The following is a 27,911-nucleotide window of genomic DNA, read 5'->3' on the forward strand; positions in this document are numbered from 1 at the left end:
GATGTCCGGGGTCAATCTAGCCGTCGTGTCAATCAAGCCGTCGTGGAACCGCAGCAGCAAACACCTAGCAAGCCGTAGCCTGGACTGCCGGACCCCACATGGCTGGTCCGTCATTTCCGGAAAAGAGAGGCGGTCCCTTCAGGGGCGTTCCAGTACGGTGGGCGTTTCAGTGAGGGCGGGCCTTTTTTTTTTATTAACCAATCGTAGGACCTTGTAGGAAGTGCTGCCGCAACCATTCGCCTGGCCCCGCCCCTTAACCTGTCAGTTCGTAACAGAGCCAGACTGCCCCATTACCTGGTCTCCTCTTCCGCACGAAGTTAACTTGAGTCAGCAGCGAAGATTTCAGGATGATTTAACTCGAGGCCCACATTTTGTAGCCTCCTTCCCGATTCGTTAAGATGTTGCCATGCGACAGGAACCAACTACTGGAAGTACACCCCCCACCTGATGCTGGTACATGCTGGTGTCTCTGGAATCCATCCCTATCACTGAGGCTTCAACATTTATGTTTTTTGGAAGGCACGAGTTTCCCTGGACTTCATCCATAACACTGTACCCCCTCCCTCTCACTAGAGCCCACCCCTTGGAACTGGACTCCTCCAATTTCCCAGGTTGAAACCGACCTCTGGCCCTGGATAGGCACCTGTCTCACTGGAAGCCACCCTTTCTTTGGAAACCATCACAGGACCATTCTAAAGCAACTAACAGGAATTTTAATGGTTTCAGCTACCATTAGTAGCCGTTTTATGGCACCAGTGGAATGACTGGGCTTTGCTGTTCCATAACTGCCACCACTTGTGTTGCCCCCCACCACCCAATGGACCAACCATTGCTGTCTCAGCAAATTACCAACGACCTCTGCAAACAACTGAATTGGCCTCTGCTTCCATTGGAACTAGCCATTTGCTAAAACATACTCAAGGTGTTTGACCACTTTAGCCTGTTTATCTTACTACTGGAATTATTCTTCTAAAGTAGACTATTAGGCCATTGTTATAAATGCAAACTATTCGTGCTGGTCCCAGGGGTCCCCTATGTCATTGCAAACCCTGGAGCTAACTTACAACATAAACAGCCTGTGCTGTTGATAGAGTAACTTTGCCAGCAGATGACCTGCAGTTCACTTACCAGTACCTCACTGACAACCATCGCTGACCCCGGGTGATATCTTGCCCACTGCTGACCGTGGAGCTTCTCTGTCTCATTGTTGGGCTTGGCGTGTGTGGCTAAAACATCATGGCTGGGGCTGTCATGCATCGAATGCTCCCTGTGCTGGCTTGCCTTTGCCTGAGTACCTTCAGACTTCAGGTAAGATAGCTCCATAGTCGTTTTTTCTTTTGAAAAGTTGGCTTTGAATTCTGCAGATTTTGTGAGATGGTGTTGCTTTTTCCAAATAGCGTTCCTTTTCCAGGAGTTAAACCTAATTTCTGAGTTTTTCACTCTTCTTTAATAGTATTTTTTGCATCCATTTTGGGGCGCTGAAAACCTATGTTAGACTTATTTTCATGCCAACAAGGTCTTTTTAGGTCCGGTTTGACAGTGCACCTTTCACCAAACCTTATTTGATTAACAGAAAAAAAGTTTCTGAAGTACTTCTGAGAGAGGGGTTTATTCCCCGCCCATATGTTGGTTTTCTTGAGTAGAGCATTTGCTTGGGCAGAAGTTGTGTGCTTCCATTGAAAGTGAGCACATGTTTTCCACTTTTTGCATTGTGGGAAAGCTTATCCTCAATACAGCATGACTGAGTTGGTTAAGGTGACAAGCCAATGACCATTGTTATAGGTCTGATCATAGGCATATACAGGTGGATAGTTATTACTTTGTATTAAAGCCTGCAGAGAAAAAGTTTGTTACATGGAATTTCACAGATTACCAAGGTGAGCAGGGGTTTTGGAGTTGGTGACCCACTTGAAGAAACCGCAGGGATAGAAGATTTGTGGTATGATAATTAAATTTGACCCTCATGGCAGGGATTTAATAATGTTTTGATAACCATTACTTTGAACATGTTTGTACTTTTATTACGGTATATATGACGGTATTCTTGTGGGAAAGCTCATACTCCCTACACTTGGCCTCAGTTAGTTATGGTAATAAGCGAATGATAAAAGCTATAGGCAGTATTGGCTCAGTGGGAAAACTTATTTCAGATGCCATGGGCCTGATCTTTTTATTTCAAAAAGTTACAACAAAGGAAGTAAGCCTGATTTACTTATTATGGAACACGTATGTTAAGGCCAATAGCCAATTTAGAGTGGGTTGTTTTTGCACCATGTTAAATATTACAGACATCTTGTTGTTGCATGAACTGTAACAGATTACTTTTGCAGGCAAGAATTTCGGCACTGATTACCCCTTTTCACAAACCCGAGGGGTTGCAGATTTATATTGTAAGTAGCATTTAAATAACCAAACAATTTATTGGTTTATAAAATGTGTAAACATTAAAAACGGGCCAAAACTGAGTCCCACCAACAATAATAAATGGCGACCATCTTATAGTGATAAACAGTTCAAGCTCAGTGGGTCAATCTATGGTATGTGACTTCATGGTGAATGATTCGGAGGGGTTCTACATACATAGTTTGGAGGTATTGATGTATTCAGCTCTCCTCTTGTTCTTCTCAGATCAGACCACTTTTTGTCTGTATCACAAGTTACCCAGGTCCTTTAGGTTAATTTTGGGTCACCCCATTGTTTTGTAATAGCTATTAAAGTGGGACGGTGGTTAGCACAGGCACTCTGCCACCCACATACTCCCACCTTCCTTTGGTCTGTGAAGAGCCGAGAGAAGAGAAGGAAGCAGGTGAGACCGCCAAAAACCATTGGGCTTCGACACTCCGGTCTCTGGAAACCCAGGTGAGGGGCAGAACAAAGGGGAAGCAGGCGCTACCCCTGGTGCCGCACACAAGTGGATAACCACTTTAGTTACGCACTGTTTTTAAGTCTCTGCAGTGAATAACCGCATTTCAGTGAGGTTGTTCACAATGGACGCCCTCATAACAATATGATAACACTCCAACCAACTTAAAGGATTGCCAGAGGTGTATTCAATCACGGGGACACAGACATCTGCTGGAGTTCATTCCCTGATGTTTTCCCAAACACATAGTTGGGGCACTTCAAGGATATTCCCCCTGCTGGGTCACAATACATTAGACCACAATATATTTGTTTTAAACGAATAAAAGCAGTTGGTTTATTACCTTTTCTTCTCTTACAGATGTCCCTGCCATGACAAATCTTGAGCCCTATTTCAAAGGCTGTTTTCAATATTTGCAAATTCCATTTGCATTTATTTACACTCTTCCATATCCTAGAGCGCTACATCAACAGCTGAAATAATCAGTTTAACTAGTTTCCACTTTTTGGGAAATGCTGGACATACGTCTAGGTGGCCCTTTACTTCGTGTGCTCCACATCCACTTCCAGGTTAAACGTTCACTTCCTGACACCGTTATTACTGTATTATTTCCTGACACGTTTAGGACCTAATTTCGGGAGTATGTAACTTCCAGGTTTGCGTGTTTGCTTTTGACTACGAGTTTACTGTTATAACTTCAGAGGGTCCCTTTACCTCCGTCAGCTCCTTGCTAAAGCACTCTTGCATTGTCCCTGAGTTCCAGATGTTGAGACTCCAGTGTTTGAACTCTAGTACTTACGCTTAGTCCAACTATAGCAAGCTTTTTTTTCAATCTGTGCTTAATTATCTCAATAGCTGAGTGAACGCATGCCTATGGCTTTAAAACGTGTGGTCCACAAGACAGTAAAAAGCAGTGTGCAGCCAGCAAATAAAGCAAATTATGGGCAGAGGTCTAATGGGGGTTTCCACTGGTCTTGTTGCTTGTAGGTGTATATTTCTTAAACAGGACACATGGATAAACAATCGCTTTAATGACCCTTCATTGCCTGCCTTTGACAGTCACACAGTGTTCCAGGTGCCACGGTACAACGCCAGGTTACAGTAGATAGATTGAGGCATCATTGTTATTACTCATTACCTATCGCACTGCCTGCCAGGCTTCTGCAACAATCTCATATTAAGCGATACATTCGTATCCCAAAGAGTTAGACAGCTACCAACATGATTCTTGAGAGATGCATCGCTAATCAACTTGTGCAACACACCTCGAAGGATCATATTATTAGGGTTTTGCATTCGAGTTTACTTGTGGTCATAGCACCAAAGCCAACCTCATCAGGATGGTGATGAAACAGTGTATGTTTGACAAAGGCCAGTCCTGCCCTATTAGACATATGGGATCCATCTTCACACTATGGTATGGTTGAACATGACATCATTCTTAATATTCTGAACAAGGGAAACTGATTTAGGGGCACATGCATCATTGGAATTTGCGGTAGCAAAGGGGCAGATTCTGCAAATCTGCCCCTTTGCGACCGCAATTTTTGCATTTGGGATGCATCCTGATTTGCGATTCGCAATTTGCGAGTCGCAAATAAGGAATGTGTAGGAATCGCAAAACTTTTTTGCAATTCCTACACGCATAAGCATTTGCGATTTCTACATTGCAGTTTCTTAAAAACAGTTTGATGCATAGAGTCTTACGGCCGCATGCATCAAACTGTACATTTGCGATTCCTAAATTGCGATTTTTAAGAAATCGCTATTTAGGAATCGCAAATGCTTATGCATGTAGGAATCACAAACAAAATTGCGATTCCTACACATTCCTTATTTGCGACTCACAAATTGCGAATCACAAATAAGGAATTGCTTCCCCTTCATTCCTATGGGCCTAGAGGCCCATAGGAATCAATGGGAATCGCATGCACAATTTGCGAGTACCAAATAGGTACTCGCAAATTGCGCATGCAATTTCAAGGGTGCAAGAGTGCCAAAAGGACACCCTGATGCACCCCTGAAATTGCAATTTCAACACGTTACACACACAATTGCCCCAAGGACATATATGTGTGCAACATAGAACTTTGAAAAATGCACATTTGTACATTTTTCAAAGTTCGCAAATTACCATCAACTTTCAGTTGATGGTAATTTGCGTTTCTTAGCCCCTTCGCTGCGGGGGGTAATTCCCCCGCTGTGCGGGGGTGCGCACAGCGCCGCATGCTCATGACGAGCTCAACCCAGTGTGGCAGGGTATGCTCATACGTGAGTCCCTTGCTCACTTTGCCACTGGATTTAAGCAAGCCGGGCTGAAGACGGCTGGAATGCCAGAAACCGGTCCTCGGAAGCTTGTTTCCGGTCCAGGGAAGGCATGGCTTGGCAGTTCGGGCTGGACTGTTCACATGAGGCACAGGGTCAGACTGATTTGCATATAGCCATGTCTGAACTGGGGTGGCAGAGTGGGCTAAAGAACGGTGATGGATTAAACCCAGATCTTTTGACTGGGTGTGAGTGTTTGATTGGTTCAGATGCTCCGTCCATTACCACCCCCTTTTGTACCGCTTTTGGCCGCCATAAGTGTGGTAGGGTATGCTCAGACTTGAGTCCCTTGCTCACTTTGCCACTGGATTCAAGCAAGCCTGGCTGAAGACGGCTGGAATGCCAGAAACCGGTCCTCGGAAGCTTGTTTCCGGTCCAGGGAAGGCATGGCTTGGCAGTTCGGGCTGGACTGTTCCCATGAGGCACAGGGTCAGACTGATTTGCATATAGCCATGTCTGAACTGGGGTGGCAGAGTGGGCTAAAGAACAGTGATGGATTAAACCCAGATCTTTTGACTGGGTGAGAGTGTTTGATTGGTTCAGATGCTCTGTCCATTACCACCCCCTTTTGTACAGCTTACTTTTCGGAGTGTCATGTGAGCTTTCTGTGAAAGCTTCATTCCCCATGATTTTCCATAGAATGGAAAACGATTAAACTATTGAATGAATTTTGCAGCGAGAATGGGAATAAGCCCTTCAATAAGCAATTTCAGTCTGCACCATCTTGTAATTTAAAGCAATATGGAAAATGGCATTGAATTTTTTAACAATAACTGAAGATTTTGAACAAAATAAATATAAGTTGTGGACATTCTGTGACATCATTTCTGCAACAAACGCAGTCCATCTGTGGGGCTATCTGTTTTTCAAATTTTGTCCTGCTGGGATATTCTGAATAAACAAAATTGGCTATCATAATATTGTAAAGGTAAGTATGGATAGGTAAGTATTGAATAATTAAATCTGGATGTATGTACTTTGACGACAATGTATGTATATCTTAAAGGTACATACAAGTGAGGTTAAGAATCATCTATACTGCCCTGTAAATGTTTACCTTCGCAATAATATGGTTGTTTATATTTTGGGCATGAAATTCTGTAAGGACGATATTTTGTCACTCATTGTTGTGACGTACAACTGTTGGCAGTGATGTTTTGGGTGAGACCTTCCCAACACCTTTCCCGCTGCGAGATCAACCTATTTTATTTATTTTCCAAGCAATATCTATCTTGTAATACTTTGAATGTTTGTCTCCCCTGTAATCACTGTAATGTTATTGTATACACTTCCAAAGTGGCCTCACAGGTTCCTTTTTACCCCTTTTCCCCCTCCCAATTTGGCATTTACTTTATCTGTGAGAAAGGTTTATGAGAAAGGGCATCTTTCCGGCTCTTCATTGTCTGAAAAACAAACTGGCCAAAATGTACCCCTTAACTGGTGCATCCGTACCATAAAAGATGCCATTTTTTTTTCAAAGGTTGATGGGTGGACTTTTGTACATTGACTAAACTAAAACAAGCATTTTCAAAGCCAGTAGGTCTGGTTGTAATATGCGAACGCATGGAGAAACAGTGTTAGCACATTAAACCCACACTAATCTAAGAAATGAAAACTGGACTATGTTGAAGGCTCTCTTGCCTTCTTCACGACCCTTTTTTATTTCAGTGTGAAATGAAGGTCTAATGGCAATGGAGCCGTCATTATAGTCCTCCTTTCGTTTTTATGACACAGGAGGAATTGAAGGACAATAAAGGCGACATTGCCATCCGACCTTCAACCCGAGAAGAAAGAAAAACACTACTGTAAGGAAGGCAAGAAGAGAGCCTTCATTATAGACCAGGCTTCTTTTCAGAGGCTGTACAGTAGTCTCTGAGAGGGTAGAGCAGAAGGGGCAACAGAAAGAAGAAAGCGGAAGGAAGGAATGAGATGGAGCGGGCGGGCTAACGAGAAGCAGCATATAGGGAAATTGGAGAATTAAAATATACTTTTTTTATGTACGGAAATTCCCCTTGCTGTGCAAAGCACGCAGTCGACTATAGGCAGAAGGATAAACCCAAAAGGCATTAATGTTAGAAAGAAACATTTAATAGAGCTGAGACAAGATGTGATTGATTAGGTCTGAAGCATGTTGTTGAAAAAGCAAATTGTTTGAAGCAGGCATATCCAAAACCCACTGTAAGTAAATTATAAACAGTGTATCTGTTTTACATTCATTTTGCAGGAACAAAAGCTTTACACTGTCATGACCAAAGAGTGACTGGCAGGAAGGGTTTGCTTTTGTGTTAGGAGAAAGGCTTTTTACCATGACTCTGGGGAACATTCTCCGTTGAATCGTAGGTGGCCTCCTTCAAAGCCTAATCAAATTTGCATCTCCCTTCCTCATCGTTGCCAGCTGGCTTTAATACCAGGCGCTCTTGTTTATGTTGCATCCTTTTGTCCTGTCGCAGTGCACTTGTGCCTGGCTTTTCTGGTGTATAGCTTTAACCAAGAATGCTTCCTGAGACCACCACTGGCTGTGAAGTGCAACTGGTAGGGTCTAGACTTCTCTTCTTCTGAACATGGGCACTTTTCAGTGTCAGTATGTTTGTTTTGTTGAAGACTTTCTTTGTTTCTTGTGTTTGCATTTTCCTGGTGTTTTGTATGACTTTATCTGCCCTATTTTGTACCATTTGACATTTATTAGGCTTGTGTGTGTCCTGGTGCTCCTCAGAACAAGGCAGAACTTGTAGAAGGTTTGAAAGTCGTAGGGAGGCGAGAGTATTGAAGTTAATTTGCTTTGGCCTGGACCTGAACCTCAGGGGTGGGGGAGGGAGGTACACGTGTGGTCACACATTCGTTATTTTCCTTTTACTGTGGATAGAAATACCCGTTGTATTCAGGTGAGGGGTCCCAGCCCAGTTGTTCCTATTATGAATTAAAGACCACAATAGAACCGTGTGCTGGGGATTGTCACTGCAGGAGTACAGCAAGCCAGGCAGCACTGTGGTAAACCCTTTGCAGAGGCTGCTCTTAAAATGTAGGAATGCAAGATTCGAAAGGGGGATAGGGGATAGCGGAGGACGAGTTTCCTATGGACTGGGTCCAGCGCTGAGAGTCGACTCTGACTCATTAGAACAAGGGGGCTGGTATCCGGCTGACGAGGTGAGTGGGGTCTTCACTGCCCATCACTGCATCCAGTTCCTTCCGCGCTCGCGCCGTGTCTGCCTCTCCGGTGCAGGCCTGCGCGTGACGGCTCAGACAATGGAAGCTCGTGGGGAGGGAGAGCCCAGAGGCTTCTGCCCCTCGCGTGCGGCGCCCACGCGCCACTCCGGGGCGAGCAGTTGGGTGAGTCAGGCCTGCGCGCTCAAAGGATGGCCAGGCCGCTCGGACCTGCCTAGAACTGCGCCGAGGCCGGGCCGGTGTACATGCACACGGGCTGCCCAGGGCAGAGCGAGGGCGCGCGGAGAGTGTCACGAGATGCAGCTGCACGAGGCTGTCGTGGCATATTGTGCGTGTAGCAGGTGCCCGCCTGGGCAGCAGGGTGTGTGGGCGTCACACGAGTCGACTCATACAGATTAAGAACGATGGGCCACTGCCCGCAGATTTCTTAGTCATCCTGTTGCTTTTGAGGCGAGAGGAAGGGGCTGTTTGCCGTGGTTTGATCCTGTTGTGAGTTAAACTCAACCTCTGTGAACAGAAGGAAAAGAAGCACCATGACCCCTCCCTTGAAAAGCGCATGGTACCGCCCAATGCATGGCTCGCGACAGCTGCTTGAGTTACTGAAGGCGCTGTCTGCACTGCTATCGTCCCTGGTGAAGAAACGATAGAGAGGGGTTAACGTTCAGAGCACTCACTAGTAACTCACATACTCTTGTATTATTCTCCTATTGTCACCTGGATCTAAAATCAAAATGCCGGCTTCTCTGATGTGGGTCCAATATTGTGATATACGTTTCCAAGATGTCATAATTGAGATGAAAGTGATGTAATATTTTTCCGGGTTCACCTTTCTTACACACATTAGTGATTTGGAAGCAAAAAATTCCAACCTCTTTTTGGTCACAGAATGTTGGCTAGAGTGTTTGAATGTGGATGCACGAAATGCCTGTGGCTAGGTGGCATTGTGTGTGAATGGGAGGCTGCTGTCTGGGCGTCAGTGTGTATGAATGAGACACTGTAGACTGGGCGTCAGTGTGTATGAATGAGACACTATAGACTGGACATCAGTGTGTATGAATGAGACACTGTAGACTGGGTATCAGTGTGTATGAATGAGACACTATAGACTGGACATCAGTGTGTATGAATGAGACACGAGACTGGACATCAGTGTGTATGAATGAGACACTGTAGACTGGGTATCAGTGTGTATGAATGAGACACTATAGACTGGACATCAGTGTGTATGAATGAGACACGAGACTGGACATCAGTGTGTATGAATGAGACACTATAGACTGGACATCAGTGTGTATGAATGAGACACTGCAGACTGGACATCAGTGTGTATGAATGAGACACTGTAGACTGGGTATCAGTGTGTATGAATGAGACACTATAGACTGGACATCAGTGTGTATGAATGAGACACGAGACTGGACATCAGTGTGTATGAATGAGACACTGTAGACTGGGTATCAGTGTGTATGAATGAGACACTATAGACTGGACATCAGTGTGTATGAATGAGACACGAGACTGGACATCAGTGTGTATGAATGAGACACTATAGACTGGACATCAGTGTGTATGAATGAGACACTAGACTGGACATCAGTGTGTATGAATGAGACACTGTAGACTGGGCGTCAGTGTGTATGAATGAGACACTATAGACTGGACATCAGTGTGTATGAATGAGACACTAGACTGGACATCAGTGTGTATGAATGAGACACTAGACTGGACATCAGTGTGTATGAATGAGACACTATAGACTGGACATCAGTGTGTATGAATGAGACACTGTAGACTGGGCATCAGTGTGTATGAATGAGACACTAGACTGGACATCAGTGTGTATGAATGAGACACTGCAGACTGGGCATCAGTGTGTATGAATGAGACACTGCAGACTGGACATCAGTGTGTATGAATGAGACACGAGACTGGACATCAGTGTGTATGAATGAGACACGAGACTGGACATCAGTGTGTATGAATGAGACACTGCAGACTGGACATCAGTGTGTATGAATGAGACACTGTAGACTGGGTATCAGTGTGTATGAATGAGACACTATAGACTGGACATCAGTGTGTATGAATGAGACACGAGACTGGACATCAGTGTGTATGAATGAGACACTGTAGACTGGGTATCAGTGTGTATGAATGAGACACTATAGACTGGACATCAGTGTGTATGAATGAGACACGAGACTGGACATCAGTGTGTATGAATGAGACACTATAGACTGGACATCAGTGTGTATGAATGAGACACTAGACTGGACATCAGTGTGTATGAATGAGAGACTATAGACTGGACATCAGTGTGTATGAATGAGACACTGTAGACTGGGCATCAGTGTGTATGAATGAGACACTAGACTGGACATCAGTGTGTATGAATGAGACACTGCAGACTGGGCATCAGTGTGTATGAATGAGACACTATAGACTGGACATCAGTGTGTATGAATGAGACACGAGACTGGACATCAGTGTGTATGAAGGAGACACCAGACTGGATATCAGTGTGTATGAATGAGACACTGTAGACTGGACATCAGTGTGTATGAATGAGACACGAGACTGGACATCAGTGTGTATGAATGAGACACTGTAGACTGGACATCAGTGTGTATGAATGAGACACTGCAGACTGGATATCAGTGTGTATGAAGGAGACACCAGACTGGATATCAGTGTGTATGAATGAGACACTGTAGACTGGACATCAGTGTGTATGAATGAGACACGAGACTGGACATCAGTGTGTATGAATGAGACACTGTAGACTGGACATCAGTGTGTATGAATGAGACACTGCAGACTGGATATCAGTGTGTATGAATGAGACACTATAGACTGGACATCAATGTGTATGAATGAGACACTGCAGACTGGATATCAGTGTGTATGAATGAGACACTGTAGACTGGACATCAGTGTGTATGAATGAGACACGAGACTGGACATCAGTGTGTATGAATGAGACACTGTAGACTGGACATCAGTGTGTATGAATGAGACACTGCAGACTGGATATCAGTGTGTATGAATGAGACACTATAGACTGGACATCAGTGTGTATGAATGAGACACTGCAGACTGGACATCAGTGTGTATGAATGAGACACAAGACTGGACATCAGTGTGTATGAATGAGACACGAGACTGGACATCAGTGTGTATGAATGAGACACGAGACTGGACATCAGTGTGTATGAATGAGACACAAGACTGGACATCAGTGTGTATGAATGAGACACTATAGACTGGACATCAGTGTGTATGAATGAGACACTAGACTGGACATCAGTGTGTATGAATGAGACACTGTAGACTGGGCGTCAGTGTGTATGAATGAGACACTATAGACTGGACATCAGTGTGTATGAATGAGACACTAGACTGGACATCAGTGTGTATGAATGAGACACTAGACTGGACATCAGTGTGTATGAATGAGACACTATAGACTGGACATCAGTGTGTATGAATGAGACACTGTAGACTGGGCATCAGTGTGTATGAATGAGACACTAGACTGGACATCAGTGTGTATGAATGAGACACGAGACTGGACATCCGTGTGTATGAATGAGACACTATAGACTGGACATCAGTGTGTATGAATGAGACACTGCAGACTGGACATCAGTGTGTATGAATGAGACACTGTAGACTGGACATCAGTGTGTATGAATGAGACACTGCAGACTGGACATCAGTGTGTATGAATGAGACACGAGACTGGACATCAGTGTGTATGAATGAGACACGAGACTGGGCATCAGTGTGTATGAATGAGACGCTGCAGACTGGGCATCAGTGTGCATGAATGAGACACGAGACTGGGCATCAGTGTGTATGAATGAGACACTGCAGACTGGGCATCAGTGTGTATGAATGAGACACGAGACTGGACATCAGTGTGTATGAATGAGACACTGCAGACTGGGCATCAGTGTGTATGAATGAGACGCTGCAGACTGGGCATCAGTGTGTATGAATGAGACACGAGACTGGGCATCAGTGTGTATGAATGAGACACGAGACTGGACATCAGTGTGTATGAATGAGACGCTGCAGACTGGGCATCAGTGTGTATGAATGAGACACTGCAGACTGGGCATCAGTGTGTATGAATGAGACACTGTAGACTGGGCATCAGTGTGTATGAATGAGACACTGTAGACTGGGCATCAGTGTGTATGAATGAGACACGAGACTGGACATCAGTGTGTATGAATGAGACACTGCAGACTGGGCATCAGTGTGTATGAATGAGACGCTGCAGACTGGACATCAGTGTGTATGAATGAGACACTGTAGACTGGACATCAGTGTGTATGAATGAGACACTATAGACTGGACATCAGTGTGTATGAATGAGACACGAGACTGGACATCAGTGTGTATGAATGAGACACTAGACTGGACATCAGTGTGTATGAATGAGACACTATAGACTGGACATCAGTGTATATGAATGAGATACAGTAGACTGGACATCAGTGTGTATGAATGAGACGCTGCAGACTGGACATCAGTGTGTATGAATGAGACACGAGACTGGACATCAGTATGTATGAATGAGACACTGCAGACTGGACATCAGTGTGTATGAATGAGACACGAGACTGGACATCAGTATGTATGAATGAAACACTGTAGACTGGACATCAGTGTGTATGAATGAGACACGGCAGACTGGGCATCAGTGTGTATGAATGAGACACTGTAGACTGGACATCAGTGTGTATGAATGAGGCACTATAGACTGGACATCAGTGTGTATGAATGAGACACTATAGACTGGACATCAGTGTGTATGAATGAGACACTGTAGACTGGACATCAGTGTGTATGAATGAGACACGAGACTGGACATCAGTATGTATGAATGAGACACGAGACTGGACATCAGTATGTATGAATGAAACACTGTAGACTGGACATCAGTGTGTATGAATGAGACACTGTAGACTGGACATCAGTGTGTATGAATGAGACACTGTAGACTGGACATCAGTGTGTATGAATGAGACACTGCAGACTGGGCATCAGTGTGTATGAATGAGACACTGTAGACTGGACATCAGTGTGTATGAATGAGACACTGTAGACTGGACATCAGTGTGTATGAATGAGACACGAGACTGGACATCAGTGTGTATGAATGAGACGCTGCAGACTGGGCATCAGTGTGTATGAATGAAACACTGTAGACTGGGTATCAGTCTGTATGAATAAGACACTGTAGACTGGACATCAGTGTGTCTGATTGAGACTGTAGACTGGACATCAGTGTGTCTGATTGAGACACTGTAGACTGGGCATCAGTGTGTATGAATGAGACACTGCAGACTGGGCATCAGTGTGTATGAATGAGACACTAGACTGGACATCAGTGTGTATGAATGAGACACTAGACTGGGCATCAGTGTGTATGAATGAGACACGAGACTGGACATCAGTGTGTATGAATGAGACACTGCAGACTGGGCATCAGTGTGTATGAATGAGACGCTGCAGACTGGACATCAGTGTGTATGAATGAGACACTGTAGACTGGACATCAGTGTGTATGAATGAGACACGAGACTGGACATCAGTGTGTATGAATGAGACACTGCAGACTGGGCATCAGTGTGTATGAATGAGACACTATAGACTGGGCATCAGTGTGTATGAATGAGACACTGCAGACTGGACATCAGTGTGTATGAATGAGACACGAGACTGGACATCAGTGTGTATGAATGAGACACTGTAGACTGGATATCAGTGTGTATGAATGAGACACTGCAGACTGGGCATCAGTGTGCATGAATGAGACACTGTAGACTGGACATCAGTGTGTATGAATGAGACACGAGACTGGACATCAGTATGTATGAATGAAACACTGTAGACTGGGGATCAGTGTGTATGAATGAGACACGAGACTGGGCATCAGTGTGTATGAATGAGACACGAGACTGGACATCAGTGTGTATGAATGAGACACTGCAGACTGGACATCAGTGTGTATGAATGAGACACTAGACTGGACATCAGTGTGTATGAATGAAACACTGTAGACTGGACATCAGTGTGTATGAATGAGACACTGCAGACTGGGCATCAGTGTGTATGAATGAGACACTGTAGACTGGACATCAGTGTGTATGAATGAGGCACTATAGACTGGACATCAGTGTGTATGAATGAGACACTATAGACTGGACATCAGTGTGTATGAATGAGACACTGTAGACTGGACATCAGTGTGTATGAATGAGACACGAGACTGGACATCAGTATGTATGAATGAGACACTGCAGACTGGACATCAGTGTATATGAATGAGATACAGTAGACTGGACATCAGTGTGTATGAATGAGACGCTGCAGACTGGACATCAGTGTGTATGAATGAGACACGAGACTGGACATCAGTATGTATGAATGAGACACTGCAGACTGGACATCAGTGTGTATGAATGAGACACGAGACTGGACATCAGTATGTATGAATGAAACACTGTAGACTGGACATCAGTGTGTATGAATGAGACACGGCAGACTGGGCATCAGTGTGTATGAATGAGACACTGTAGACTGGACATCAGTGTGTATGAATGAGGCACTATAGACTGGACATCAGTGTGTATGAATGAGACACTATAGACTGGACATCAGTGTGTATGAATGAGACACTGTAGACTGGACATCAGTGTGTATGAATGAGACACGAGACTGGACATCAGTATGTATGAATGAGACACGAGACTGGACATCAGTATGTATGAATGAAACACTGTAGACTGGACATCAGTGTGTATGAATGAGACACTGTAGACTGGACATCAGTGTGTATGAATGAGACACTGTAGACTGGACATCAGTGTGTATGAATGAGACACTGCAGACTGGGCATCAGTGTGTATGAATGAGACACTGTAGACTGGACATCAGTGTGTATGAATGAGACACTGTAGACTGGACATCAGTGTGTATGAATGAGACACGAGACTGGACATCAGTGTGTATGAATGAGACGCTGCAGACTGGGCATCAGTGTGTATGAATGAAACACTGTAGACTGGGTATCAGTCTGTATGAATAAGACACTGTAGACTGGACATCAGTGTGTCTGATTGAGACTGTAGACTGGACATCAGTGTGTCTGATTGAGACACTGTAGACTGGGCATCAGTGTGTATGAATGAGACACTGCAGACTGGGCATCAGTGTGTATGAATGAGACACTAGACTGGACATCAGTGTGTATGAATGAGACACTAGACTGGGCATCAGTGTGTATGAATGAGACACGAGACTGGACATCAGTGTGTATGAATGAGACACTGCAGACTGGGCATCAGTGTGTATGAATGAGACGCTGCAGACTGGACATCAGTGTGTATGAATGAGACACTGTAGACTGGACATCAGTGTGTATGAATGAGACACGAGACTGGACATCAGTGTGTATGAATGAGACACTGCAGACTGGGCATCAGTGTGTATGAATGAGACACTATAGACTGGGCATCAGTGTGTATGAATGAGACACTGCAGACTGGACATCAGTGTGTATGAATGAGACACGAGACTGGACATCAGTGTGTATGAATGAGACACTGTAGACTGGATATCAGTGTGTATGAATGAGACACTGCAGACTGGGCATCAGTGTGCATGAATGAGACACTGTAGACTGGACATCAGTGTGTATGAATGAGACACGAGACTGGACATCAGTATGTATGAATGAAACACTGTAGACTGGGGATCAGTGTGTATGAATGAGACACGAGACTGGGCATCAGTGTGTATGAATGAGACACGAGACTGGACATCAGTGTGTATGAATGAGACACTGCAGACTGGACATCAGTGTGTATGAATGAGACACTAGACTGGACATCAGTGTGTATGAATGAAACACTGTAGACTGGACATCAGTGTGTATGAATGAGACACTGCAGACTGGGCATCAGTGTGTATGAATGAGACACTGTAGACTGGACATCAGTGTGTATGAATGAGGCACTATAGACTGGACATCAGTGTGTATGAATGAGACACTATAGACTGGACATCAGTGTGTATGAATGAGACACTGTAGACTGGAAATCAGTGTGTATGAATGAGACACGAGACTGGACATCAGTATGTATGAATGAGACACTGCAGACTGGACATCAGTGTGTATGAATGAGACACGAGACTGGACATCAGTATGTATGAATGAAACACTGTAGACTGGACATCAGTGTGTATGAATGAGACACTGTAGACTGGACATCAGTGTGTATGAATGAGACACTGTAGACTGGACATCAGTGTGTATGAATGAGACACTGTAGACTGGACATCAGTGTGTATGAATGAGACACTGCAGACTGGGCATCAGTGTGTATGAATGAGACACTGTAGACTGGACATCAGTGTGTATGAATGAGACATTGTAGACTGGACATCAGTGTGTATGAATGAGACACGAGACTGGACATCAGTGTGTATGAATGAGACGCTGCAGACTGGGCATCAGTGTGTATGAATGAAACACTGTAGACTGGGTATCAGTCTGTATGAATAAGACACTGTAGACTGGACATCAGTGTGTCTGATTGAGACTGTAGACTGGACATCAGTGTGTATGAATGAGACACTGCAGACTGGGCATCAGTGTGTATGAATGAGACACTAGACTGGACATCAGTGTGTATGAATGAGACACTAGACTGGGCATCAGTGTGTATGAATGAGACACGAGACTGGACATCAGTGTGTATGAATGAGACACTGCAGACTGGGCATCAGTGTGTATGAATGAGACGCTGCAGACTGGACATCAGTGTGTATGAATGAGACACTGTAGACTGGACATCAGTGTGTATGAATGAGACACGAGACTGGACATCAGTGTGTATGAATGAGACACTGCAGACTGGGCATCAGTGTGTATGAATGAGACACTATAGACTGGGCATCAGTGTGTATGAATGAGACACTGCAGACTGGACATCAGTGTGTATGAATGAGACACGAGACTGGACATCAGTGTGTATGAATGAGACACTGTAGACTGGATATCAGTGTGTATGAATGAGACACTGCAGACTGGGCATCAGTGTGCATGAATGAGACACTGTAGACTGGACATCAGTGTGTATGAATGAGACACGAGACTGGACATCAGTATGTATGAATGAAACACTGTAGACTGGGGATCAGTGTGTATGAATGAGACACGAGACTGGGCATCAGTGTGTATGAATGAGACACGAGACTGGACATCAGTGTGTATGAATGAGACACTGGACTGGACATCAGTGTGTATGAATGAAACACTGTAGACTGGGGATCAGTGTGTATGAATGAGACACGAGACTGGACATCAGTGTGTATGAATGAGACACGAGACTGGGCATCAGTGTGTATGAATGAGACACTAGACTGGATATCAGTGTGTATGAATGAGACTGTAGACTGGACATCAGTGTGTATGATTGAGAGACTGTAGACTGGGCATCAGTGTGTATGAATGAGACACTGTAGACTGGGTATCAGTGTGTATGAATGAGATACGGTAGACTGGACATCGGTGGGTATGAATGAGACACTATAGACTGGGCATCAGTGTGTATGAATGAGACGCTGCAGACTGGACATCAGTGTGTATGAATGAGACACTGTAGACTGGACATCAGTGTGTATGAATGAGACACGAGACTGGACATCAGTGTGTATGAATGAGACACTGCAGACTGGGCATCAGTGTGTATGAATGAGACACTGCAGACTGGGCATCAGTGTGCATGAATGAGACACTGTAGACTGGACATCAGTGTGTATGAATGAGACACTATAGACTGGACATCAGTGTGTATGAATGAGACACTATAGACTGGGCGTCAGTGTGTATGAATGAGACACTAGACTGGACATCAGTGTGTATGAATGAGACGCTGCAGACTGGGCATCAGTGTGTATGAATGAGACACTGCAGACTGGGCATCAGTGTGTATGAATGAGACACGAGACTGGACATCAGTGTGTATGAATGAGACACTGCAGACTGGGCATCAGTGTGTATGAATGAGACACGAGACTGGACATCAGTGTGTATGAATGAGACACTGCAGACTGGACATCAGTGTGTATGAATGAGACACTGTAGACTGGACATCAGTGTGTATGAATGAGACACGAGACTGGACATCAGTGTGTATGAATGAGACACTGCAGACTGGACATCAGTGTGTATGAATGAGACACTGCAGACTGGATATCAGTGTGTATGAATGAGACACTGTAGACTGGACATCAGTGTGTATGTTTGAGAGACTGTAGACTGGGCATCAGTGTGTATGAATGAGACACTATAGACTGGACATCAGTGTGTATGAAGGAGACACCAGACTGGATATCATTGTGTATGAATGAGACACTGTAGACTGGACATCAGTGTGTATGAATGAGACACGAGACTGGACATCAGTGTGTATGAATGAGACACTGCAGACTGGATATCAGTGTGTATGAATGAGACACTATAGACTGGACATCAGTGTGTATGAATGAGACACTGTAGACTGGACATCAGTGTGTATGAATGAGACACTGCAGACTGGATATCAGTGTGTATGAATGAGACACTGTAGACTGGACATCAGTGTGTATGAATGAGACACGAGACTGGATATCAGTGTGTATGAATGAGACACGAGACTGGATATCAGTGTGTATGAATGAGACACTGTAGACTGGACATCAGTGTGTATGAATGAGACACTGCAGACTGGATATCAGTGTGTATGAATGAGACACTGCAGACTGGACATCAGTGTGTATGAATGAGACACGAGACTGGACATCAGTGTGTATGAAGGAGACACCAGACTGGACATCAGTGTGTATGAATGAGACACTGTAGACTGGACATCAGTGTGTATGAATGAGACACGAGACTGGACATCAGTGTGTATGAAGGAGACACCAGACTGGATATCAGTGTGTATGAATGAGACACTGTAGACTGGACATCAGTGTGTATGATTGAGAGACTGTAGACTGGGCATCAGTGTGTATGAATGAGACACTGCAGACTGTACATCAGTGTGTATGAATGAGACACTGTAGACTGGACATCAGTGTGTATGAATGAGACACGAGACTGGACATCAGTGTGTATGAAGGAGACACCAGACTGGATATCAGTGTGTATGAATGAGACACTGTAGACTGGACATCAGTGTGTATGATTGAGAGACTGTAGACTGGGCATCAGTGTGTATGAATGAGACACTGTAGACTGGACATCAGTGTGCATGAATGAGACACGAGACTGGGCATCAGTGTGTATGAATGAGACACTGCAGCTAGGGCATCAGTGTGTATGAATGAGACACGAGACTGGACATCAGTGTGTATGAATGAGACACTGCAGACTGGGCATCAGTGTGTATGAATGAGACGCTGCAGACTGGGCATCAGTGTGTATGAATGAGACACGAGACTGGGCATCAGTGTGTATGAATGAGACACGAGACTGGACATCAGTGTGTATGAATGAGACGCTGCAGACTGGGCATCAGTGTGTATGAATGAGACACTGCAGACTGGGCATCAGTGTGTATGAATGAGACACTGTAGACTGGGCATCAGTGTGTATGAATGAGACACTGTAGACTGGGCATCAGTGTGTATGAATGAGACACGAGACTGGACATCAGTGTGTATGAATGAGACACTGCAGACTGGGCATCAGTGTGTATGAATGAGACACGAGACTGGACATCAGTATGTATGAATGAAACACTGTAGACTGGACATCAGTGTGTATGAATGAGACACTGCAGACTGGGCATCAGTGTGTATGAATGAGACACTGTAGACTGGACATCAGTGTGTATGAATGAGGCACTATAGACTGGACATCAGTGTGTATGAATGAGACACTATAGACTGGACATCAGTGTGTATGAATGAGACACTGTAGACTGGACATCAGTGTGTATGAATGAGATACGAGACTGGACATCAGTATGTATGAATGAGACACGAGACTGGACATCAGTATGTATGAATGAAACACTGTAGACTGGACATCAGTGTGTATGAATGAGACACTGTAGACTGGACATCAGTGTGTATGAATGAGACACTGTAGACTGGACATCAGTGTGTATGAATGAGACACTGCAGACTGGGCATCAGTGTGTATGAATGAGACACTGTAGACTGGACATCAGTGTGTATGAATGAGACACTGTAGACTGGACATCAGTGTGTATGAATGAGACACGAGACTGGACATCAGTGTGTATGAATGAGACGCTGCAGACTGGGCATCAGTGTGTATGAATGAAACACTGTAGACTGGGTATCAGTCTGTATGAATAAGACACTGTAGACTGGACATCAGTGTGTCTGATTGAGACTGTAGACTGGACATCAGTGTGTCTGATTGAGACACTGTAGACTGGGCATCAGTGTGTATGAATGAGACACTGCAGACTGGGCATCAGTGTGTATGAATGAGACACTAGACTGGACATCAGTGTGTATGAATGAGACACTAGACTGGGCATCAGTGTGTATGAATGAGACACGAGACTGGACATCAGTGTGTATGAATGAGACACTGCAGACTGGGCATCAGTGTGTATGAATGAGACGCTGCAGACTGGACATCAGTGTGTATGAATGAGACACTGTAGACTGGACATCAGTGTGTATGAATGAGACACTGCAGACTGGATATCAGTGTGTATGAATGAGACACTGCAGACTGGACATCAGTGTGTATAAATGAGACACGAGACTGGACATCAGTGTGTATGAAGGAGACACCAGACTGGACATCAGTGTGTATGAATGAGACACTGTAGACTGGACATCAGTGTGTATGAATGAGACACGAGACTGGACATCAGTGTGTATGAAGGAGACACCAGACTGGATATCAGTGTGTATGAATGAGACACTGTAGACTGGACATCAGTGTGTATGATTGAGAGACTGTAGACTGGGCATCAGTGTGTATGAATGAGACACTGCAGACTGTACATCAGTGTGTATGAATGAGACACTGTAGACTGGACATCAGTGTGTATGAATGAGACACGAGACTGGACATCAGTGTGTATGAAGGAGACACCAGACTGGATATCAGTGTGTATGAATGAGACACTGTAGACTGGACATCAGTGTGTATGATTGAGAGACTGTAGACTGGGCATCAGTGTGTATGAATGAGACACTGTAGACTGGACATCAGTGTGCATGAATGAGACACGAGACTGGGCATCAGTGTGTATGAATGAGACACTGCAGCTAGGGCATCAGTGTGTATGAATGAGACACGAGACTGGACATCAGTGTGTATGAATGAGACACTGCAGACTGGGCATCAGTGTGTATGAATGAGACGCTGCAGGCTGGGCATCAGTGTGTATGAATGAGACACGAGACTGGGCATCAGTGTGTATGAATGAGACACGAGACTGGACATCAGTGTGTATGAATGAGACGCTGCAGACTGGGCATCAGTGTGTATGAATGAGACACTGTAGACTGGGCATCAGTGTGTATGAATGAGACACTGTAGACTGGGCATCAGTGTGTATGAATGAGACACGAGACTGGACATCAGTGTGTATGAATGAGACACTGCAGACTGGGCATCAGTGTGTATGAATGAGACACGAGACTGGACATCAGTATGTATGAATGAAACACTGTAGACTGGACATCAGTGTGTATGAATGAGACACTGCAGACTGGGCATCAGTGTGTATGAATGAGACACTGTAGACTGGACATCAGTGTGTATGAATGAGGCACTATAGACTGGACATCAGTGTGTATGAATGAGACACTATAGACTGGACATCAGTGTGTATGAATGAGACACTGTAGACTGGACATCAGTGTGTATGAATGAGACACGAGACTGGACATCAGTATGTATGAATGAGACACGAGACTGGACATCAGTATGTATGAATGAAACACTGTAGACTGGACATCAGTGTGTATGAATGAGACACTGTAGACTGGACATCAGTGTGTATGAATGAGACACTGTAGACTGGACATCAGTGTGTATGAATGAGACACTGCAGACTGGGCATCAGTGTGTATGAATGAGACACTGTAGACTGGACATCAGTGTGTATGAATGAGACACTGTAGACTGGACATCAGTGTGTATGAATGAGACACGAGACTGGACATCAGTGTGTATGAATGAGACGCTGTAGACTGGGCATCAGTGTGTATGAATGAAACACTGTAGACTGGGTATCAGTCTGTATGAATAAGACACTGTAGACTGGACATCAGTGTGTCTGATTGAGACTGTAGACTGGACATCAGTGTGTCTGATTGAGACACTGTAGACTGGGCATCAGTGTGTATGAATGAGACACTGCAGACTGGGCATCAGTGTGTATGAATGAGACACTAGACTGGACATCAGTGTGTATGAATGAGACACTAGACTGGGCATCAGTGTGTATGAATGAGACACGAGACTGGACATCAGTGTGTATGAATGAGACACTGCAGACTGGGCATCAGTGTGTATGAATGAGACGCTGTAGACTGGACATCAGTGTGTATGAATGAGACACTGTAGACTGGACATCAGTGTGTATGAATGAGACACGAGACTGGACATCAGTGTGTATGAATGAGACGCTGCAGACTGGGCATCAGTGTGTATGAATGAAACACTGTAGACTGGGTATCAGTCTGTATGAATAAGACACTGTAGACTGGACATCAGTGTGTCTGATTGAGACTGTAGACTGGACATCAGTGTGTCTGATTGAGACACTGTAGACTGGGCATCAGTGTGTATGAATGAGACACTGCAGACTGGGCATCAGTGTGTATGAATGAGACACTAGACTGGACATCAGTGTGTATGAATGAGACACTAGACTGGGCATCAGTGTGTATGAATGAGACACGAGACTGGACATCAGTGTGTATGAATGAGACACTGCAGACTGGGCATCAGTGTGTATGAATGAGACGCTGCAGACTGGACATCAGTGTGTATGAATGAGACACTGTAGACTGGACATCAGTGTGTATGAATGAGACACTGCAGACTGGATATCAGTGTGTATGAATGAGACACTGCAGACTGGACATCAGTGTGTATAAATGAGACACGAGACTGGACATCAGTGTGTATGAAGGAGACACCAGACTGGACATCAGTGTGTATGAATGAGACACTGTAGACTGGACATCAGTGTGTATGATTGAGAGACTGTAGACTGGGCATCAGTGTGTATGAATGAGACACTGCAGACTGTACATCAGTGTGTATGAATGAGACACTGTAGACTGGACATCAGTGTGTATGAATGAGACACGAGACTGGACATCAGTGTGTATGAAGGAGACACCAGACTGGATATCAGTGTGTATGAATGAGACACTGTAGACTGGACATCAGTGTGTATGATTGAGAGACTGTAGACTGGGCATCAGTGTGTATGAATGAGACACTGTAGACTGGACATCAGTGTGCATGAATGAGACACGAGACTGGGCATCAGTGTGTATGAATGAGACACTGCAGCTAGGGCATCAGTGTGTATGAATGAGACACGAGACTGGACATCAGTGTGTATGAATGAGACACTGCAGACTGGGCATCAGTGTGTATGAATGAGACGCTGCAGGCTGGGCATCAGTGTGTATGAATGAGACACGAGACTGGGCATCAGTGTGTATGAATGAGACACGAGACTGGACATCAGTGTGTATGAATGAGACGCTGCAGACTGGGCATCAGTGTGTATGAATGAGACACTGCAGACTGGGCATCAGTGTGTATGAATGAGACACTGTAGACTGGGCATCAGTGTGTATGAATGAGACACTGTAGACTGGGCATCAGTGTGTATGAATGAGACACGAGACTGGACATCAGTGTGTATGAATGAGACACTGCAGACTGGGCATCAGTGTGTATGAATGAGACACGAGACTGGACATCAGTATGTATGAATGAAACACTGTAGACTGGACATCAGTGTGTATGAATGAGACACTGCAGACTGGGCATCAGTGTGTATGAATGAGACACTGTAGACTGGACATCAGTGTGTATGAATGAGGCACTATAGACTGGACATCAGTGTGTATGAATGAGACACTATAGACTGGACATCAGTGTGTATGAATGAGACACTGTAGACTGGACATCAGTGTGTATGAATGAGACACGAGACTGGACATCAGTATGTATGAATGAGACACGAGACTGGACATCAGTATGTATGAATGAAACACTGTAGACTGGACATCAGTGTGTATGAATGAGACACTGTAGACTGGACATCAGTGTGTATGAATGAGACACTGTAGACTGGACATCAGTGTGTATGAATGAGACACTGCAGACTGGGCATCAGTGTGTATGAATGAGACACTGTAGACTGGACATCAGTGTGTATGAATGAGACACTGTAGACTGGACATCAGTGTGTATGAATGAGACACGAGACTGGACATCAGTGTGTATGAATGAGACGCTGCAGACTGGGCATCAGTGTGTATGAATGAAACACTGTAGACTGGGTATCAGTCTGTATGAATAAGACACTGTAGACTGGACATCAGTGTGTCTGATTGAGACTGTAGACTGGACATCAGTGTGTCTGATTGAGACACTGTAGACTGGGCATCAGTGTGTATGAATGAGACACTGCAGACTGGGCATCAGTGTGTATGAATGAGACACTAGACTGGACATCAGTGTGTATGAATGAGACACTAGACTGGGCATCAGTGTGTATGAATGAGACACGAGACTGGACATCAGTGTGTATGAATGAGACACTGCAGACTGGGCATCAGTGTGTATGAATGAGACGCTGCAGACTGGACATCAGTGTGTATGAATGAGACACTGTAGACTGGACATCAGTGTGTATGAATGAGACACAAGACTGGACATCAGTGTGTATGAATGAGACACTGCAGACTGGGCATCAGTGTGTATGAATGAGACACTATAGACTGGGCATCAGTGTGTATGAATGAGACACTGCAGACTGGACATCAGTGTGTATGAATGAGACACGAGACTGGACATCAGTGTGTATGAATGAGACACTGTAGACTGGATATCAGTGTGTATGAATGAGACACTGCAGACTGGGCATCAGTGTGCATGAATGAGACACTGTAGACTGGACATCAGTGTGTATGAATGAGACACGAGACTGGACATCAGTATGTATGAATGAAACACTGTAGACTGGGGATCAGTGTGTATGAAGGAGACACGAGACTGGGCATCAGTGTGTATGAATGAGACACGAGACTGGACATCAGTGTGTATGAATGAGACACTGCAGACTGGACATCAGTGTGTATGAATGAGACACTAGACTGGACATCAGTGTGTATGAATGAAACACTGTAGACTGGACATCAGTGTGTATGAATGAGACACTGCAGACTGGGCATCAGTGTGTATGAATGAGACACTGTAGACTGGACATCAGTGTGTATGAATGAGGCACTATAGACTGGACATCAGTGTGTATGAATGAGACACTATAGACTGGACATCAGTGTGTATGAATGAGACACTGTAGACTGGACATCAGTGTGTATGAATGAGACACGAGACTGGACATCAGTATGTATGAATGAGACACTGCAGACTGGACATCAGTGTGTATGAATGAGACACGAGACTGGACATCAGTATGTATGAATGAAACACTGTAGACTGGACATCAGTGTGTATGAATGAGACACTGTAGACTGGACATCAGTGTGTATGAATGAGACACTGTAGACTGGACATCAGTGTGTATGAATGAGACACTGCAGACTGGGCATCAGTGTGTATGAATGAGACACTGTAGACTGGACATCAGTGTGTATGAATGAGACACTGTAGACTGGACATCAGTATGTATGAATGAGACACGAGACTGGACATCAGTGTGTATGAATGAGACGCTGCAGACTGGGCATCAGTGTGTATGAATGAAACACTGTAGACTGGGTATCCGTCTGTATGAATAAGACACTGTAGACTGGACATCAGTGTGTCTGATTGAGACTGTAGACTGGACATCAGTGTGTCTGATTGAGACACTGTAGACTGGGCATCAGTGTGTATGAATGAGACACTGCAGACTGGGCATCAGTGTGTATGAATGAGACACTAGACTGGACATCAGTGTGTATGAATGAGACACTAGACTGGGCATCAGTGTGTATGAATGAGACACGAGACTGGACATCAGTGTGTATGAATGAGACACTGCAGACTGGGCATCAGTGTGTATGAATGAGACGCTGCAGACTGGACATCAGTGTGTATGAATGAGACACTGTAGACTGGACATCAGTGTGTATGAATGAGACACGAGACTGGACATCAGTGTGTATGAATGAGACACTGCAGACTGGGCATCAGTGTGTATGAATGAGACACTATAGACTGGGCATCAGTGTGTATGAATGAGACACTGCAGACTGGACATCAGTGTGTATGAATGAGACACGAGACTGGACATCAGTGTGTATGAATGAGACACTGTAGACTGGATATCAGTGTGTATGAATGAGACACTGCAGACTGGGCATCAGTGTGCATGAATGAGACACTGTAGACTGGACATCAGTGTGTATGAATGAGACACGAGACTGGACATCAGTATGTATGAATGAAACACTGTAGACTGGGGATCAGTGTGTATGAATGAGACACGAGACTGGGCATCAGTGTGTATGAATGAGACACGAGACTGGACATCAGTGTGTATGAATGAGACACTGCAGACTGGACATCAGTGTGTATGAATGAGACACTAGACTGGACATCAGTGTGTATGAATGAAACACTGTAGACTGGGGATCAGTGTGTATGAATGAGACACGAGACTGGACATCAGTGTGTATGAATGAGACACGAGACTGGGCATCAGTGTGTATGAATGAGACACTAGACTGGATATCAGTGTGTATGAATGAGACACTGTAGACTGGACATCAGTGTGTATGAATGAGATACGGTAGACTGGACATCGGTGGGTATGAATGAGACACTATAGACTGGGCATCAGTGTGTATGAATGAGACGCTGCAGACTGGACATCAGTGTGTATGAATGAGACACTGCAGGCTGGACATCAGTGTGTATGAATGAGACACTGTAGACTGGGCATCAGTGTGCATGAATGAGACACTGTAGACTGGACATCAGTGTGTATGAATGAGACACGAGACTGGACATCAGTGTGTATGAATGAGACACTGCAGACTGGGCATCAGTGTGTATGAATGAGACACTGCAGACTGGGCATCAGTGTGCATGAATGAGACACTGTAGACTGGACATCAGTGTGTATGAATGAGATACGGTAGACTGGACATCAGTGTGTATGAATGAGACACTATAGACTGGACATCAGTGTGTATGAATGAGACACTGTAGACTGGACATCAGTGTGTATGAATGAGACACGAGACTGGACATCAGTGTGTATGAATGAGACACTGCAGACTGGGCATCGGTGTGTAT

At 44.7% G+C, this 27,911-nt stretch overlaps 1 protein-coding gene across 1 annotated transcript in view; it reads left to right on the top strand.

Moving 5' to 3' along the window:
- The first annotated feature begins 330 nt into the window (after nt 1-330).
- ERN2 (endoplasmic reticulum to nucleus signaling 2) overlaps nt 331-27,911 on the top strand; it is a 189,704-nt gene continuing 162,123 nt past the window's right edge. Inside the window, exon 1 of the mRNA XM_086940449.1 lies at nt 331-1,308. Within this exon, the coding sequence (XP_086796575.1) occupies nt 1,237-1,308 (72 nt within the window). The 5' untranslated portion in view covers nt 331-1,236. The remainder of the gene's footprint in view (nt 1,309-27,911) is intronic.

This window comes from Lissotriton vulgaris, chromosome 10 (genome assembly GCF_964263255.1).
Source record: "Lissotriton vulgaris chromosome 10, aLisVul1.2, whole genome shotgun sequence".
In the NCBI taxonomy this organism is placed as follows: Eukaryota; Metazoa; Chordata; class Amphibia; order Caudata; family Salamandridae; genus Lissotriton; species Lissotriton vulgaris.